General features: G+C 44.5%; 1 protein-coding gene across 2 annotated transcripts in view; it reads left to right on the top strand.

Moving 5' to 3' along the window:
• The first annotated feature begins 11,630 nt into the window (after positions 1-11,630).
• Positions 11,631-19,042, top strand: part of WNT2 (Wnt family member 2) — a 48,303-nt gene continuing 40,891 nt past the window's right edge. The window contains exons 1-2 of one of the 2 annotated variants that reach the window (XM_037888919.2): positions 11,631-11,725; positions 13,744-13,967. In XM_037888919.2, coding sequence (XP_037744847.1) covers positions 11,646-11,725; positions 13,744-13,967 — 304 coding nt within the window. In that variant the 5' untranslated portion in view covers positions 11,631-11,645. Of the gene's footprint in view, positions 11,726-13,267; positions 13,968-19,042 lie in introns of those variants that run through there. The other variant, XM_043549928.1, reaches the window with a different exon arrangement.

Here is a 19,042-nt window from a genome sequence, read left to right as displayed (position 1 = left end):
GTTAATATGCTGCACTTCCGGCCATAATTCTAAAAATAAAACCCCTCTAGAAAATAGTTTTGTCAGTATTTCTGTTATAATCCTTTAAGTATAATGGCATGAATGACATAAAATACATATGAAGAAAAGCAATATTAAAGCAAAAATCATAGTTATGGATAAGTGTTTTGTAATTAAAAGTTACTATAAAATTCTTTTCAGAAACCAATTCTAGGTTGTAAATTCTACTACACTGATTTTATATAGATGAAGTCAACAGAAAGGTAATTCTTTCTTTAAATAAATTCCAGATGTCTTCATTTAATTACTTCACTTTCGTGCAAATTAGAAAACACAATAGTGCCCTGGTACCTGATATAGATACACCTTAGAAAATTGGGTTGACAACCATAAACACTGAATCTGTATTGGTTGAAACTTTAGGTGCATTTTAATCCGTTGCAGACTTCATAGATAAATAATCAGTTACAAGGTAAATAATTGTACTCTGCAAAAGTTACCTCTTATTTTCTTCTGTATAAATTAGCTTTGATGAGAATGTAGTTATTGAAGTTAGCCTGAGTTTTATCTTTGTGAATTAACAGAGGGAGACTGTCTTATTACTAGTTTACATGTTGCTAGTCATGTTTGCGATTTCTAATTAATATACCTGATCTTGCCTCAGTAAATAACCCAGTAACACATTGAAAGGATATGAGTCAAAATGCCCATCCTTCATATAAAGCATCTATTTCATATCTAACTCATAAGAAATATTAATTACATAAATTGTTTTGTTATTGTTAAGCAATCCTGCAAATTACATCTGTGAGCAGTTACTCCCTGTGAAATCCTCAGGTTCCCATTTGCTTTTCAAATTATTTGACAAAGAAAATGTTGATCATTTTAATAGAAACACCACTTAGGTAGAAGTACAGATTTTTTTTCTTTCTCCCCTCCTCCCATCCAGCTGCTTATACTGCTCAAGATCGCTGTGCAGAGCAACATATACTAGGTAAGGGAAACAGGAATCCTGGAACAAGGACAATGAATTGTCTGAAACTTCAGTTATCAGGGTCACAAGGGCTGTAGTATGGGGGAGGAGAGTACTTAATTTTGAGGGCAAGACTAAAACTGATCTTTGGTTATTATCTTCCACCGTATCACCATATGAAGTTGCATTTAATTTCCTCATCTCAAATTACTGTTTATTAAACCGTGCACTTCAGGTCCATTATGCTCCCTCTTCTCAGGGAGAGTTTTGCTAATTTCTTTGTCTGTTTTAGTCATTGTTGTGTCTAAATCATCTTCTCAAACATACCTATAAGAGAGTGGGGGGGAACTGTGAGTGAAGAGGCCACTTGGAAATCTAGCCCCCAAGTCATGCTGTCTTTAAATTCTGAACCATTTAGTTTCACTGTGGGTGATTTCAGATAGTAACAATCCTGCTGAGAGATTTTATTCCTTAAAGTATTGAACCAAAGTCACTATCTTGCAACCATAGTAATAATACATTGCTTTGCACTTCTAAGAGGTTGCTGGAGATAAGGTGCTAAAGAGCTTTGCATACATTAATTAGTTAAGCCACATAATACCCCTGTAAAGTAAAATGGAGTTGTAAATTGAGGCACAGGGAGGCTGAGTGAATTGACCATGTTCAACTGTGGCCAGATTTTTAAAGTTATTTAGGTGCCTGGTGTGATTTTTCAATAATGCTTAAGCACCTAACTCCTTTTGATTTCTGCACCTAGGTGTCTGAAAATCCCATTAATCTATCTGCATTTTTAGGCACCTTACATATCTTTAAAAATCTGGCCCCTGGCAATTTGGTGATGGTCTGGAAATAGGAGTCCTGACCTCCAGTTCTGTCCTAGGGACAGAGGACACTGCATTTTCAAAGCTACATTTATTGTTGAATGTATAGATCTAAGCAAAGGAAACACAAAAAAACTATATTTCCACAACAGGGTCACGGAGTAGTGCTCTTTCTGAGAGGTTTGTCTCAGAGGTACTTTACTGTTCAACAGCGGATCAAAATGTTAACGTTTAGAAAAACAGTCTTGTTTTGTAGTATGCTGGGACACTGCTCCCCAAGCTGTGGCATAATTCTTTGCCCTGACTTAACAGTTCAACCTACTCTGAAGGGAGCGGGAAAAGTAGCCGTCTGTAACCAAGGCTACATAAGGAAATGCCCAGTCCCTGTCCTGTCAGTCGTGGCTGCAAGGTGACAAACAAGTATAGAATTTATATTAAATTCTCAGGTTTTTTTCCATTTCTGCTACTATTTTTCCAACAATTTAGCAGAAGAATAAGAGGGAAAAACAACAGGCACAGATTACTGTGCTCTTGTGCTTGATTCCTCTGTCTGACCAGGTACAAGATTCAGAGTAGCAGACGTGTTAGTCTGTAGCCGCAAAAAGAACAGGAGTACTTGTGGCACCTTAGAGACTAACAAATTTATTAGAGCATAAACTTTTGTGGGTTAAAACCCACTTCATCGGATGCATAGAATGGAACATATAGTAAGAAGATATATGTATACACACACAGAAGGTGGAAGTTGCCATACAAACAATAAAAGGCTAATTAAGATGAGCTATTATCAGCAGGCGAAAAAAACTTTTGTCGTGATAGTCAAGATGGCCCATTTAGACAGTTGACAAGAAGGTGTGAGGATACTTAACATGGGGAAATAGATTCAATATGTGTAATGACCCAGCCACTCCCAGTCTCTATTCAAACCCAAGTTAATGGTATCTAGTTTGCATATTAATTCAAGCTCAGCAGTTTCTCATTGGAGTCTGTTTTTGAAGCTTTTCTGTTGCAAAATTAGGTTTCAGAGTAACAGCCGTGTTAGTCTGTATTCGTAAAAAGAAAAGGAGTACTTGTGGCACCTTAGAGACTAACCAGTTTATTTGAGCATGAGCTTTCGTGAGCTACAGCTCACTTCATCGGATGCATAGCATATCGTGGAAACTGCAGAAGACCCACCCTTGTAGTCTGTTTTGCCTTCCTTTTCCTCCTGCCTTTTTAGTTCCCAAACTCCACCAGACCATCCACCAGCTTGCATTTTTGCTGACAGCTACTCTTACGGAGCATATATCTGCTCCTGCCTCCTTATTTCTTTCATCTGCAAAGAGGTTCTGAAAAACTATAGGTAATTTTTTTCCTCACTTGTAAAGGTTCTTCCACCTCCTGCATCCCTGTTAAAGTGCTCCAGACATGCCCTTGGGCCTTATTTGCATTGCTGTTTCCAGCCAGTGGGAAGCTGTGATGGCCATAGAGCTCCAACCTCAGTGTTCTCTCCTTATTTTGCAAAAGTCATTTTGTATTAAAGCTATCACATGGGGAGGAGTAGTAATGATTCTTCCCCCCTCTGGCTTTCTGCCCCCCTCGTGGGTGCTTTGACATTTAAGAGCAGAAGGGAATCTTTTCTGATCAACACCAACTGGTCTTGCCAGTCCTGTAAAGGAAAATGTGCTTTGGACCTTTCTTTGTCTCCTCCTCGTGTGGGTTTTCATGTACCTTTGCTAGGCTAACAGAAGGGTATCTTTTGAGCCCAGAGATTCCCTCTCTCCCTAGATATCTGTCAGCCAGCATCACTACAGAGGCCTATTTTTGGAGACATTTTTAACCATTGGGTTGTGGGGGGGGGGGGGGGGGGGTGCTAATGTTATGCTCATGAACTTTTAAAGATCAAATTTGTCTTTTCCTGCTTAGAGAAAGGGAAAAGGATTCTTGACCTTCTTGACCAGTTTGAAATGAGATCACTGGCAGGCAGGAGGAAGGTATCAAATGAGTGAACATTAGGATCAAGACAGACAGTGTGCTTTTTTTCTATTTTAAGTAAGATCAAGTGTAGTATATTTCAGTTGCAGCTGGAAGGTTACTTTGAATTGTTCTACTACACATAGGTTGTATATTTAAGTTATGCAAGGGTGCCTAGAGCATGCAAATAGGGACCTTTTTTAGCAATTCTATACATCCAAATACACAAATGATGTTAAATTAGCTAGATACAGTAGTCCCGCTCTGGGTAAGGTGTGCTGTTCAGCATCCTTCTATTATGATCTCTCCCCACAAAAGCCTGTGCTTGGTCAGGCACTATGCATTGCAAAGGTGCTGTGCCTTGTTCTGTAGCACTCCACATTTCTGAAAACTAGGCCACCTTTATTTAAGTGCTTACATAGAGATTGAGGTGCTTAACTTCTGATGCTCATATTTCAAAATCTGGTCCTAATGCCATAGGGTAGATCAGCAAAGACAAACGATTCAATGTCCCATCCTTTCTTCCAAAGGAAATCCTCATAGTGCACAATGTGAGCAGAATAAACCCTTTCCATTGATGTGAAATTTTTTGCGTGCACAGCATAATCAGAAAGAGCAATTACGATATCATAAATCCAATATGCCAAAATCCAAAACAGAGTCAGGGATTGTAATATAGCAATAATTAAATGCACAAAGTGATACTTCAATCAAACACTTTAAAAAAGGGAAGAAGGAGGATCCTGGGAACTACAGGCCAGTCAGCCTCACCTCAGTCCCTGGAAAAATCATGGAGCAGGTCCTCAAGGAATCAATTCTGAAGCACATAGAGGAGAGGAAAGTGATCAGGAACAGTCAGCATGGATTCACCAAGGGCAAGTCATGCCTGACTAATCTAATTGCCTTCTATGACGAGATAACTGGCTCTGTGGATGAGGGGAAAGCAGTGGACATGTTGTTCCTTGACTTTAGCAAAGCTTTTGACACGGTCTCCCACAGTATTCTTGCCAGCAAGTTAAAGAAGTATGGGCTGGATGAATGGACTATAAGGTGGATAGAAAGTTGGCTAGATTGTCGCGCTCAGCGGGTAGTAATCAATGGCTCCATGTCTAGTTGGAAGCCGGTATCAAGTGGAGTGCCCCAAGGGTCGGTCCTTGGGCCGGTTTTGTTCAATATCTTCATAAATGATCTGGAGGATGGTGTGGATTGCACCCTCAGCAAGTTTGCAGATGACACTAAACTGGGAGGAGAGGTAGATACGCTGGAGGGTAGGGATAGGATACAGAGGGCCCTAGACAAATTGGAGGATTGGGCCAAAAGAAATCTGATGAGGTTCAACAAGGACAAGTGCAGAGTCCTGCACTTAGGACGGAAGAACCCCATGCACCGCTACAGAATAGGGACCGAGCGGCTAGGAAGCAGTTCTGCAGAAAAGGACCTAGGGGTTACAGTGGATGAGAAGCTGGATATGAGTCAACAGTGTGCCCTTGTTGCCAAGAAGGCCAATGGCATTTTCTGATGTATATGTAGGGGCATTGCCAGCAGATAGAGGGACGTGATCGTTCCCCTCTATTCGACATTGGTGAGGCCTCATCTGGAGTACTGTGTCCAGTTTTGGGCCCCACACTACAAGAAGGATGTGGAAAAATTGGAAAGAGTCCAGCGGAGAGCAACAAAAATGATTAGGGGACTGGAACACATGACTTATGAGGAGAGGCTGAGGGAACTGGGATTGTTTAGTCTGCGGAAGAGAAGAATGAGGGGGGATTTGATAGCTGCTTTCAACTACCTGAAAGGGGGTTCCAAAGAGGATGGATCTAGACTGTTCTCAGTGGTAGCTGATGACAGAACAAGGAGTAATGGTCTCAAGTTGCAGTGGGGGAGGTTTAGGTTGGATATTAGGAAAAACTTTTTCACTAGGAGGGTGGTGAAACACTGGAATGCGTTACCTAGGGAGGTGGTGGAATCTCCTTCCTTAGATATTTTTAAGGCCAGGCTTGACAAAGCCCTGGCTGGGATGATTTAGTTGGGGATTGGTCCTGCTTTGAGCAGGGGGTTGGACTAGATGACCTTCTGAGTTCCCTTCCAACCCTGATATTCTATGATTCTGTGAAACACTAGAGTGTGCAGAAGAAACATCTTTTACCAGGAGTAGTCCTACCAGAATAAAGCAGAAAATAAAAATCCTAAGCCTAAAAAATTCAAAATTTCACAAGACTCTACTTACTCTAGAAGGCTGAAGATATTTACATAGTTAGTTTTAACACAATTTTCAGAAGTAGGTTTTGACATTGCCACCCTCCATTTCATTTAGTGTCAGTATCCTCAGATCTTCCATTCTAATCCATTCATTTGTGTCAGTTACATTAACAAACTCTTGTAGAGTGCCAGAACACTTACGCAGCATCTTTAAACTATGGATTATTGCTGTTTGAGACAGTTCTAGGTTTCATGGAGGAGAGAAAAGATGACCCCTCTCCACAGTCTTCCCTAGCTGTTCACCTGGGCTGCTGTATAGATAGGTCTTTCAGGGAAGAGGGATTTGAAAGGGGGGATTGTTCTACTGGCTGCCTGACTTTCTCCTGCCATGGTTACTGTTATCACCTCATCTCTGGCTTAATTAATATTGCTTCTCTCCAGTCTGCCTAAAATACTGCTGCTATTTTCCTCCTTGCTCATTTGATCTGACCATGTCACTACTCTTTCCGGATCCCTAAATTGTCAATGCTTTGCCCACTGAAGATTAGCCTGCTCATCTGCACTTGCAGGTCCTGCCCAGCTTTGCCTTCTCTACATCCTGGATATTGTTTCTTATTGCTTCCTTATCCCTTCACTCTGCCAGGGATTACCTCACTCTCCCATCTTTACACCATCATTCATGCTCTCTTTATGCATCTGAAGCAAGTTTTATATATCTGGAAATATGGAGGATGCCTACTGGTGGCACAGATAGTGTGTCATTCATAACTTCTCAGTGTAGATAAATGGAGCCTATACACTCCAAAAGCTTGCTCTAATGTTACTTTGTGTCAGTAATTTTGAAATCCAAGCTATGCTATATCAGGTTTCTGGATGTTTCTTTCAGTTAGAAGGAAATGAAATGCAAAATGAACACTTCCTTCTGAACTGTTAAATCTTACACCTGATCCACTACTTTGTTTGTGATCTGAAGAAGTCAGACTTCAGAGTAGGATGATGTTTGTTTGTTTGAGATGGGCTTTTTCATAAATCCCATTTCAGTGCTACAATTCTTTGCTGGCCATGTTTAATTTTAAAGATGCTTGTTTAGCTCCTAAATAATCAAAAGTATTCATAGTAGTAAATTCATCATACCCTATATTCGGTGTTCCAAAGAACTATGTTTGCCAAGTTTCAATTCTATTATGCATTATGCATCTAGATCCTTAATGATTTGCATTTTAAATAAATGAATTTAGCATTCAGGAAAAGTGTTAATTGACAGCCCAGAATACTGAAGCCCTTTATCCCAACAGCTATCACAATGGCTTCCCTTCCCTGCCCCACAAATGTTCCTTAACCATGGACTGGACTGACCAGGTGTAGAGCAGAGGGGCAGTAGTTCATTTTCCAGGACCCTCAGCTGGGATTGAAATCAGGGTAAATTGTTAAAATGGCTTTGTGACATAGACACATGCTTTCCAGGAACTCAGCTCACACTAATAGGGCCACCAAACAGTCTTCAGAATCTAATGACTTCAAGTTACAAGCAAAGGGGGCTGGATTTAAACGAGTTATCTTGATAAAGACTTCATCGCCCACAGCAAATCCCTTCAGGCCATCAGTCCTCCATAGTAGACTTGCTTTAATATTGCTGTTTTTCTCTGAAACATTTACAGTAGAACCTCAGAGTTATGAACACCAGAGTTACAAACTGACTGGTCAACCACACACCTCCAATGAAATGAGCTGTAGCTCACGAAAGCTTATGCTCAAATAAATTTGTTAGGCTCTAAGGTGCCACAAGTCCTCCTTTTCTTTTTGCAGATACAGACTAACATGGCTGCTACTCTGAAACCTGACACCTCATTTGGAACCAGAAGTACGCAATCAGGCAGCTCCAGAGACATCCCCTTCTCTCCCCCCCCACCACCCACCCCCAAGAAGCCAGTACGGTAGTGTGTTTAAAGTAAACTACTAAAAAATGGGAAAGTTAACAAAAATATTTTAAGGAAACTTTCTATACCTGTTTCATTTAAGTTAAAATGGTCAAAAGCAGCATTTAAATTCTGCATAGTAAAGTTTCAAAGCTGTATTAAATCAAAGTTCAGTTGTACGCTTTTGAAAGAACCACCATAATGTTTTGTTTGAGCATTTCAGAGTTACAAACAGCCTTCATTCCCAAAGTGTTCATACCTCTGAGGTTCTACGTATAGCATGCCCTACACTTGTCCTTTTGCAGATGAAGGAGTTTGAACCAACCCTTTTTATTGGCCATCTCTCTTTAGTGTGTGCTAGTGCCAAAACGGGACCAAACTAAAGTAAGGGGAACTCAGTTGTACAAGGGAGAGCCAAGGCCAAAGCGCTGTTTAAGGCTCTCATGGCACTTGAAGGTTGCCCCCCAGCCCCCCCCCAGCCCCCCCCACGGAGGCCTGGGACCCCACACAGCCACCCTGCCCGGGGGCTGCGTAGGGCACCATAATGGCTAGGGACGGCCCTGGGTTAGGGAAATCTGTCCCTATACAACATTGAGCTTATCACATCCAAAGGATCCTGCATGAGAGAAAGGGGCAGCTCCTGTCTTGTTTGTCACGACCATGTACAATCATTCATTTAGTGAGACATGACTGTCACTAGAAAGACAGGAACTCACATTTTCTTCCATTACACCCATGTAAAACGAGCAATTCCACTGAAGTGGATCGGGATTTATGCGGCGTACCTGAGTTCAGGAGCTGCCCCTGGAGCAGTGATCCGCAGGGCCATGGGAACGTGGTCCCAGTTCAGTCTCAGGACAGTCTTGGTAGAAGGTAAGTGAACTCTGCCACTAAATGGTACCGGCACAAACCTGGAAAGCCCTAGTGTACCAACCTGGATTGCTTCCCTAAAGTAAATGTTATTTATAAACCATCCCCAGCCTATACAACAGGAAACCGATTTAAAAACATTTCAAAGGATCCTATGGATTTAGGCCCCCAAATCACATTAAAACGCAATGGATTGTGGGTGCTTTCCTCCCTTAGGCTCAAATCCCGGCCTAAAAAGCCCGTCCACGTGTTTGTTTGTTTTTAAAGGGAGGGGGCTTGAGGAAAGAGGGGCAGGTAAGAAATAGGAGACAAGCAATGGCAAGATTATAACACCTGCCTTGTCTTCACCGGGAGTGTACCGTATGCACCGTGTGGTAGGAACACACCCTTTGCCAAGTGGCGACTCCCGGGCAACAGCGAGCGGGTGCAAGCAGATGGGGCTCTCCTGGGGTGGCGGTGGGAGAAGCGTAGGGGATGGTGGCTGGGGAGCAGGCTGCGGGAGGGAACCTGGCTCCTGCCCAGCAGTGTCCTTCCCTGTGTCTGATGTGTTCAGCCGCCTGCCTTTCTCCGGAGAGGTTTTATACTCTTACATTTAAAAAACCTCCATGGTCTTTCCTGAACTGGGGTTATCAGCCCCGGGGCTTTCGCAGCCCGCCTGCTTCAGGCGAGGTCATTTCTTCTGCCTCCCCACCGGGTGAACTGCGTCTCCCTTGGCCAGTCAGTCACTGCAGAGGACTGAGGGGCCGGATTTGGTCAGTCTGCCCCGGGTCTGGCTGCGCCAAGCTGGGTTGGCAGCTGGACACGGTTTCCTCTATCGTTATTTCTCGATGTACTCGCTGGGAGCGGAAAGCCCAGTTTCAGTTTAACAATTGCCATACGGAAGCCTTCAAATCCCTCCTCAGTGCCCTGGAGGATACAAACTTCCAGTTCCAGGGAAGCATCTTCACTTTCTGGTCTATGTGAATCCCTGCAGAGTTTCTCTGCTTGTAGGCTCCCGGCTCTAGTGCCTTGGTCGAGCTCGATCTCTGCCCGTCTCCAGCTGGCTAGAGGCACAGACTTGTGGGCTAGCTAGGAGTGATCGTTGATCGCTCCCTGCCCCTTTGGCTGAGCTAGATGATAAAATCCTGCTAACAGCAAGGCCCGAGGTGCCTTTCCCTGCACCACGCAGCGCCTGGGCTTCCCTCCCCTCTGAAAGCAGATGGGTGACGAACGCATTGATCATGCGGGGTGGGGGGGTATAAACCTGTCTTGGGGTGGCAGCGACCAACTCTTGTTTCAGTTCCTCGGCATTTAAACCGGTGCGGTCGATTCTCACCCGGAATGATGCTTCAGGGGAAGAAATCTCTAGCCTGGACGAGATGCTGTAGCCCCGTCAAGGCTAGCGAGAAGTGGGCTTGCTTGGTTTTTCGCTGCTTCATTATCTTAGATAACAGCCTGCCCCAAGCCGGCTGCCCTAGGACCTGGTCCAACTTCCATTGACATCAATGGAAAAATTCCCACTGACTGCAACAGGAGTTGGATCAGGTCCTAAATTTGCAATCCAGTCACCTTTCAGAGCGTTTATTCTCTCCGTCGCCCTACTCCCTTAGGGAAGTTTAATTTGATCTTCAATAGATCGTATTTGAACCCCTCCCCGCCAATTGCTTTGCAACAACAATTTAGTGAGAGATGGTCTCTTTGTCTGGGCAAAGTTTTAAACGTAATTTGAAAGAAACAATTGACCCGGACAGCTGTCTGGTTTCCAGGTGGCACTTGAAGGAGCTAAGCACAGTTACTCACACCCTAAACGTGTGCAATATGGATGCTTGCTTGTGAAGCATAACCGCTGTCATGTGAGCTGTCCTGACTATTTTCAATGTGTTTGTTTTTACCAGTTGTTCCCTGCCAGACTGTTGTCTGAAGAGTACAATTTGGAGTAGACTGTTAGGGTCAAAAGTCAGGTGGGAAGAGGAAGCTCCTTTGCTCGGAATCGCGGTAACATTTACACGAATAAGACCTCAGCGTGTTAAATAAAATGGTATCCAGTTTTCACACTTAAATGTGCTTGCTGCATTGCATTCTTCATTTCACCCGGTCTCTATTCTTTTACAGAATCACCTTGGTCAGTTACAGTTAGTGTCCTCAGATGTGAAGAATTTAGATCATTCCCCTTCCTAATTTCCTAGGGCTGAGATTATTAAGATAAACAAAAACATGGAAATATTTTCTCTCTGTTTCTTATATATAATGTTACAGTCGAGTTGCATAGTTCATATGGCGTGTCTGTACCTATCCTACCATACACAGATGTGAAGGAAATACTAAAACATTATGTATTGATATCAAATATTGAGAAGTGCTAAGTATTTTCCGTCGTTTGGCGACTTCACTGCTGCATTCTCAATAGTAACGTATCCCGTGCAGTGTTTGGTAACTGTGCAGGGTTTGAACTAACTCTGTTTGGATTTAAGGTTATTGGAAAGCAACTGGCTCATCGGGATTCCTTCCCTAATCAGAGGTGTTACCTCCTCCAATGTCTCTTGACATCATTTCATCCATCAGAGTTAAGAAAGAACGAAAGGCAGAACCCACCCAGTCTGTAAGCAACTCACACCAGCGCCTCAGATTTGCTCTGACTGCCGAAGAGCTGCATCAGGGCAAGGAAGAAGGATGAGAGCGGAATTGATCTTGTTGCCCCCCTTGAGGATGTGATTCTGGACAAATTGAGCAGACTCCGGAGTTCTGCACAGACACATCACAGAGCGTATCAGTAAATCTGACCCCTGGCAACCGTGACATGGGAATGGTGAGACTCTTGATCCAGTGAGGAGAGAAGCCCTCAAGGTGCATTTGCCTCTGTGTCAGCAGTTTTTGTTCCATGGGATTTCCTCCGCCCTTCGCATTAGAACTGATGAGGAGTGAAGTGTTTCTAATATGAACTTTCGCTTTGGGATCTGGTTTGCGGTTCCACTGATCTTGTTCTGGGAAACCCCAGAAGTCACTTCTTCGTGGTGGTAAGTTCTGCAATTACAAGGGTTTATTTGCTCTTGGGTAAGGTGGGATAAAATTAATGGTAAACTAGAAGAATTGAACCCTTCCCCCCTTTAATGATCACACAAAAATTTATCGCCGCCGGCTGTTCAGATACAAAAACTCCAATGCTAAATCAATCCGAATTATCCTACGTCTTCTCTCAACTTCTCTTTTCCTTCCCAGCTCCCACTCCTCCGTCCCCATCCTTAACAATTAAACGTTTGTCTTACTACATGTCTAAGGAGGACTTTTTGATTTGAGGACTGATCAGAGCTTTTAGCATGGACAGTAACAGCAGAGTCAGCTGGAGGTTGATTAAAATACGCCCCGCAGAGCTCCTATCATCAACTATATATAGAATCCATGTAAGAATTGGCAGAAGGAAATGTATGAAGATATTGCTTATGGTATGCAACAAGTTTTTGCATCGTTTCAGGTTTAAGGATATATCTGATTAATTCTCCTTGATTGAATATCCTTGCTCTTTTATTTACTTATTTTGCATGTAAAATGACAGCTGAAAATAAGCTTGTCAGAAAATCTCTGGGGTAACAACACACTGGCCAAATGAATCGATGAAAGTAAGAGGCATGGTGCAGTTTGTACTAGGGCAAAGTTGCATACGTGTGTGTGACACACGTTTGTTTACTGCCTTCCCTCCATGTTCATTCCGTTACATGAATCGTCAGAATAGTCTAGAGCAGAATTTTGTTCAGACCCTCGATTCCCTCCAGCCCCTCCTCCAGGAGAAAAAAAAAGCTTCTCATCGCTGAACTAAAACCTCCAAATGAATAGTGGGGAAGCCTACAGGGACCACAGATCCTAGTTCAAAAGATATTTGAGCTGGTTGTGATACTTCTAAGCGAGCTGCAAAACACAGGGCTAATTAAGGGGGAGCCTAAATCAGAGATTTGCTTCAGAAAATGGGGTCTTAAAACAAAACAGACAAACCTCACTGAGGAAGATGAGTTAAACTTCCCCTTGTAAACACAGTCACCAGGGAGTGCATTTAACGTTGACACGGCTGACACTGGATCAAAGGTTGATTTATCAGACTGGCCATTTTTCAATACAATTGCTATTTCTGTTCCATAGGTGCATAAACATTATTCATTGCAAGGACTTTTTGTCACGTTGTCTTTTACCTGTTACCGAAAATCTATATATTTTTTTGCAAATAACAGCTTTAACGATTTGATGATCATATAAATTAATGAAAACACAGAAAAAAGACATTTGCTCCTGTTTGATCGCTTGAAAAGACAGCCATGGCGGTTTGGGTTTTATAAAAGGTACCTTTCTAAACATTTCAGGGCTAATAGCGAACATCTGGATACAGATGATGATGTAATTTAAGAACAAAAATGACAAAAACCAAAGTAAGGCGCTATAAAGGAGTTTTTGGTTCTTCCCAAGGCTCGGTAGGAATTACACAGCAGGCAAACGATTTTGAAAGGATTTCTACCAAAAAAGCAAATGCGGCTGTCAATTAGACTCTACATTAAACGGGCTCCGGAAGAGAGGCTGATCAGAATGTAGGCCCAGCAAGAGCCGACTTAGCCAGCCGCTCTGCGGCCTTTGCTCCTTGGAGGAGAATAAGAGGAAGGCGGAGGGATCCCAACAGAGCACTGAAAGCCGCATGGGCTCCTGGCAAACAGCCAGGCAGAAGGGCCCGTATCCCTGTACCAGTCCCACTCTGCTCTCCCTGATAGCTCAGCCCCGCTCTGCAGTCAGTGCCCTCCCCAGTAACTCCCCATTGCCAGCCAGGGTCTCTCCAACAGTTCCCCATTCAGTGCCCTTCCCAGTAGCTCCCCACTCCCAGGAACTGCCCATCTCCAGTCAGTGCCCTCCTCGTAGCTCATCCTCCCCCTCTGCAGTAGCTCCCCCCGGTCCGTGCCTCCCCCTCCCCCCCCAGCTGAGCCTGTCCCCACACGCACCGTCGCTCGCCCGCGGGCCCCACTCCTCGCCCCCGCTGCCTGTGCGCCTTTGCTCCCCGCAGGTACATGGGGGCGGTGGGCTCGTCGCGGGTGATGTGTGACAACGTGCCGGGCTTGGTGAGCCGGCAGCGGCAGCTGTGCCAGCGGCACCCCGAGGCCATGCGCTCCATCGGGCTGGGCGTGGCGGAGTGGACGGCGGAGTGTCAGCACCAGTTCCGCCAGCACCGCTGGAACTGCAACACCCTGCACCGGGACCGGAGCCTCTTCGGCAGGGTCCTGCTGCGCAGTAAGTACCCGGCCACACGGGGCGCTGCGGCCCGCAGACCCGGCCACGGCTCCCCTGCGCGCGGCCTGCCCGCCGGCGCCGCCGGCTCGGTCTGCTGGGGGACCCGTGAGGCGCCCCCGCCTGGGGCATGCGCGAGTCACCACTCGGGGAGCAGGCGGGATCCCTGTCCCCTGCGGGGTGGGGGGGCGGAGCAGGCGGGATCCCTGTCCCCTGTGGGGGGAAGAGCAGGTGGGATCCCTGTTCCCTGTGGGGGGTGGGGGGAAGAGTGGGCGGTATCCCTGTCCCCGGCAGCGGGGAGCAGGAGGGATCCTTGACCCTGGAAGAGGCAGACCAGGCGGGATCCCTGTCCCTGGGGGGGAGGCGGGGAAGGAGGAGGGATCCCTGCCCCTGGCGGACAGTTGAATTGCACACAACACACGGGAGCTCACACGATCTATGTGCCAGCACGTGCAGAGAAAGTCGGAGACGCCGCCGCAGCAGCCCATGTGCCCTAAGGGGCTCCACCCAGAACGGGAGACTAGTCTGTCCTCAGCGTGCTCCGGTCACTCATTAGTGGAGAGACCTGAGGCAGCATGACACCGACACACGTGCCCTTCGGAGAGCTGGCTGCAGCCTAGCTGTCCCTGTGTGTGTTGATGTGTCTGACATCTGTTCCCCCCGGCCACCCAACCCTTCCCCTAGAGCCAGTACTGGGTTTACGATGGCGCCGTGCCCATGCTCAGAAGGGGCCCCGGCCTGCTCCCCTTGCACTGCGCCTGGAGACCCCGGCAGCTCAACCCTCACGCCATCCCTGCCCACCCCTTGCTTCTCTCAGCCTGCTGGCCAGCCAGCCAAGGGCTCCTCTCTGCCCCCTGGCCAGACCCCAGCGCACCTCCAACTCCGGGCAGTCTCTGCTTCCCACCACCTGTGGGGCCTGGGCTGTCTCCCCCGAGCTGCGCCCTCTGGGTCTGGCGCAGAAGCCTGGTCAATCTGCGCCACTTGTGGGGAGGTGGGCAGTCCAGTGCGGGGGTGCTTCGCTGGGCCCCGCCAGGCAAGTGGGTGCTGACGAGGGAGCCTGGCTGGGGCAGGCCCTGGCCTGGCTGATCTTGCCACTCCTGAGGGGCCAGAATAATTCCCTGCCCAAGACCGGACCTGGCTGCACTGCTGGCCATAGGGAGTTGGGGGCCCAGGGTTGGGTGAGAGAGCTGTGTGGTACAGCATGGGCCTGCCCCAGGGAAAGGGGCACGCTGGCAGCACTGGGCTGGGTGGTTACCCCATTACCACTGGCCAGCCGCTCGCTCCAGGGACTGACCCCCTTGCACCATGCTCCATTGCCCTCAGGGGGGCCCACAAATATGTTTGGCGGTGAGCCCACAAAAGGTTAATCCGGCCTTGCTTAAAGCCAGGAAGCCTGATCTGCTGTTCCCCTCTGACGCTTAGCAGAGTGTGTTGCACTAATGCTACCATGTAATCATCCGGCCCCTGGGATGGGAGGCGGCCAAAAGTACAGCACAGCGTCTCTAGGCTTCCCTGGGGGCGTGATCATCCCACCATTACCCTCCCCAAGAGTTAATTCATTGTGATTATAAATGTGTCCTGGGAGTACTTCTGAACGCGCTGAAAGCACTAAACGCTCCCTGGCTCCACCTAGAGCTCAGCGGGCCACTTAAACATTGTCACCAGCGAATCAGCCTCACGTGCTTTTTGTCTTCAGAAAAGCTTTACCCGTAACCTTGGTGACGGCTGCTTGGAGTTGTTAGCTACATTTCCCACAGCCCGCAAACCATTAAGTGCCTTACAAAGTGTTGTTAAAACTGACCATGTTTGAAACATGAGAGTAGCGCCTGTGAAATGTTTCTCGATTTATTTCTTTAAAACAATAGTTGTTTGAAATCTTTGGATCATAAATCAGAAAAAAAATAATTAAGTCAATTTATGATAACCCACGAATAATGGAATTGACATGGGGATTCATTAATTATATACTTTGGCACAGCTCCTCAGGTGGTGCATATTGTCACAACTCCATTGATTTTAATGCAGCTGTGATAATGTACATCAGCTGAGAATCTGCCCTTTTAAGTTAATTCTTAGCACTATTTTAAGCTTTGTCGTGGTTATATAATTTCAGGGGATAATATTGTATTGTTCTGTGTCAGGCAAAGAATCAGTCAGTAGGTAAGAAGCCTTGCTTTGTAGGTGCATACAATTGTTGGGTAACAAGTAAGATTAAATTTATGTAACCATATTATTATAAAATGTTGTTAGTCAACAAATATTTCTTCCAAGACAAATATACCAAAGCATGAAGAGTAGATGGCCTGTAAACCAGTCTCATGTATATATAACTCACTATCCTAGAGCACTACACTTTGGCAAAACAAATGCGTACTATATTAAACTTGCGTCTTCCCTTTTGTAAGTAACTCAAATTTAGCTGCCAATTTCCTTTGTAAAAATGCTTAACTTCAAAACACAAGTGTGAAAGAGGACAATTAGAACCAAATTCTGCTGTTCTACTCACTTATGGCTATGATGATTAGGATGCACATGCGGGTGTGTATGAAAGTACTGAATATCATCTGTTGATGACAGGTCGGTGTAAGTAGAAACTGGAGTTAATATCATTCCTGTTTAGTTAATATTAGAATTTTAGAATAGTAAAATTTAGTTAATATAATCACTGTTAACTCATGCAATTAACTAAAAATATTAATCACAGTTTTAATTGCACTGTTAAACAATAGAATACCAATTGAAATTTATTAAATATTTTGGATGTTTTCTACATTGTCAAATATATTGATTTAAATTACAACAGAGAATATAAAGTGTGCAGTGCTCACATTATATTATTATTTTTGATTACAAATATTTGCACTATAAAAATGATAAACAAAATAAATAGTATTTTGCCATTCACCTCATAGAAATACTGTAGTGCAATCTCTTTATTGTGAAAGTGTAATTTATAAAAGATTTTTGGTGACATAACTGCACTCAAAAACAAAACAAAACTTGTATGTAAAACTTTAGAGCCTACAAGTCCACTTAGTCCTACTTCTTGTTCAATCAATCGCTAAGACAAACAAGTTTGTTTACATTTATGGGAGATAATGCTACCTGCTTCTTATTTACAGTGTCACCTGAAAGTGAGAACAGGCATTCGCATAGCACTTTTGTAGCCTGCATTGCAAGGTATTTATGTTCCAGATATGCTGAACATTCATATGCCCGTTTGTTCTTTGGTCACTATTCCAGAGGACATACTTCCATGTTGATGAGTTGTTTAAAAAAAAATTCATTGATTAAATTTGTGACTAAACTCCTTCGGGGAGAGTTGTATGTCTCCTGCTGTTTTGTCTGTGTTTTACCCACATTCTGCCATAATTTCATGTTATAGCATTCTCAGATGATGACCCAGCATGTTATTTGTTTTAAGAACACTTTAACTGCAGATTTAACAAAATGCAAAGAAGGTACCAGTGTGAGATTTTTAAAGCTAGCTATAGCACTTGACCCAAGGTTTAAGAATCTGAAGTGCCTTCCAAAATCTTAGAGGGACGAGGTGTGGAGCATGTTTTCGGAAGTCTTAAAAGAACAACACTCCAATGCAGAAACTACAGAACTGGAACCACCAAAAAAGAAAATCAACCTTCTGCTGGTGGCATCTGACTCAGACGATGAAAATGAACATGTCAGTCTGCACTGCTTTGGATCGTTATCGAGCAGAACCCATCATCAGCATGGATGCATGTCCTCTGGAATGGTGGTTGAAGCATGAAGGGACATATGAATCTTTAGCGCATCTGGCACGTAAATATCTTGCAACACTGGCTACAACAGTGTCATGCAAACGCCTGTTCTCACTTTCAGGTGACATTGTAAAGAAGTGGGCAGTATCATCTTAAGCACATGTAAACAAAATTGTTTTTCTGAGCGACTGGCTGAACAAGAAGTAGGACTGGGTGGACCTGTAGGCTCTAAAGTTTTACATTGTTTTATTTTTGAACGCAGTTTTTTTGTGTGCATAATTCTACATTTGCAAGTTCAACTTTCATGATAAAGAGATTTGCACTACAGTATTTGTATTAAGTGAATTGAAAAATACTATTTTCTTTTTACAGTGCAAATATTTATAATAAAAATAAATATAAAGTGAGAACTGTGCACTTTGTATTCTGTGTTGAAATTGAAATCAATATATTTGAAAATATGGAAAACATACAAAATATTTAAATAAATGGTATTCTATTATTTAACAGTGCGATTAATCGTGATTAATTTTTTTAATTGCTTGACAGCCCTAGTTAATACTTGTTTTTAAAATGTTTCCTCACTGTCTGTCTTATTTGTTTAAAAATTCCCTGGGATAAGCCCAAACACAAACATTTCTTCAGAGCATTTTGAGCAGTGGTTTTCAACCCAGGTGCTGCTTGTGGCCCAACTGGCATGCAGCTGCGGCCCATGTGACATCCTCATGGCCATAGAGGTAGGTGTTTGTGGGAGGGGGGGGGTCCACATAACACATAGAGCGCTGCATATGCGACCAACAATGGTAAATAGGTTGAGAACCACTGATTTAGAGTCTGGTCCTGTAGTCTTTGGGCAAAATTTCCATTGACTTTAGAGGAAGTTTTGCTTGAGTAAGAAATTATATGTGGGATGAATGGCTTTGTTTGTGCTTATTGCTATGGGCAAGAAAAGCAGCCAGTGCTCCTCTGCCACCCTCTTTGGCCAGTAAATCTGCAGAAGCACTGAGCACATGGTGATCCCAACAACTAATTGACACCCTACTACCCTCCAACAGCTCCATTATGGATCAGCTTGTTTAGAGATGACAGGAAGACCACCTTCAGAGCACAGACATGGCTGCTTTACCTGTGCTTCCCCCCACACTGCACAACCCCACCATGGTGCATAATGACCAATCTAGGCTACAAGTACAACTGGGGCTTTGTAGCCACTTTGCGACTCTCTCATCTGATCTAGTCATTGCAAACATCCCAACCGGAGCTTTTTTCCTCAGACAGACAGGTGTCCACCGAATTTGTTGTGTCTGCATTTCCCATGTTGCCTAAGTGTGTTTGGGTCTG

The sequence above is a fragment of the Chelonia mydas genome, chromosome 1 (assembly GCF_015237465.2).
Source record: "Chelonia mydas isolate rCheMyd1 chromosome 1, rCheMyd1.pri.v2, whole genome shotgun sequence".
In the NCBI taxonomy this organism is placed as follows: domain Eukaryota; kingdom Metazoa; phylum Chordata; order Testudines; family Cheloniidae; genus Chelonia; species Chelonia mydas.
Note: the sequence above shows the minus strand (reverse complement) of the source record. Positions and strands in the feature narration are given on the sequence as shown.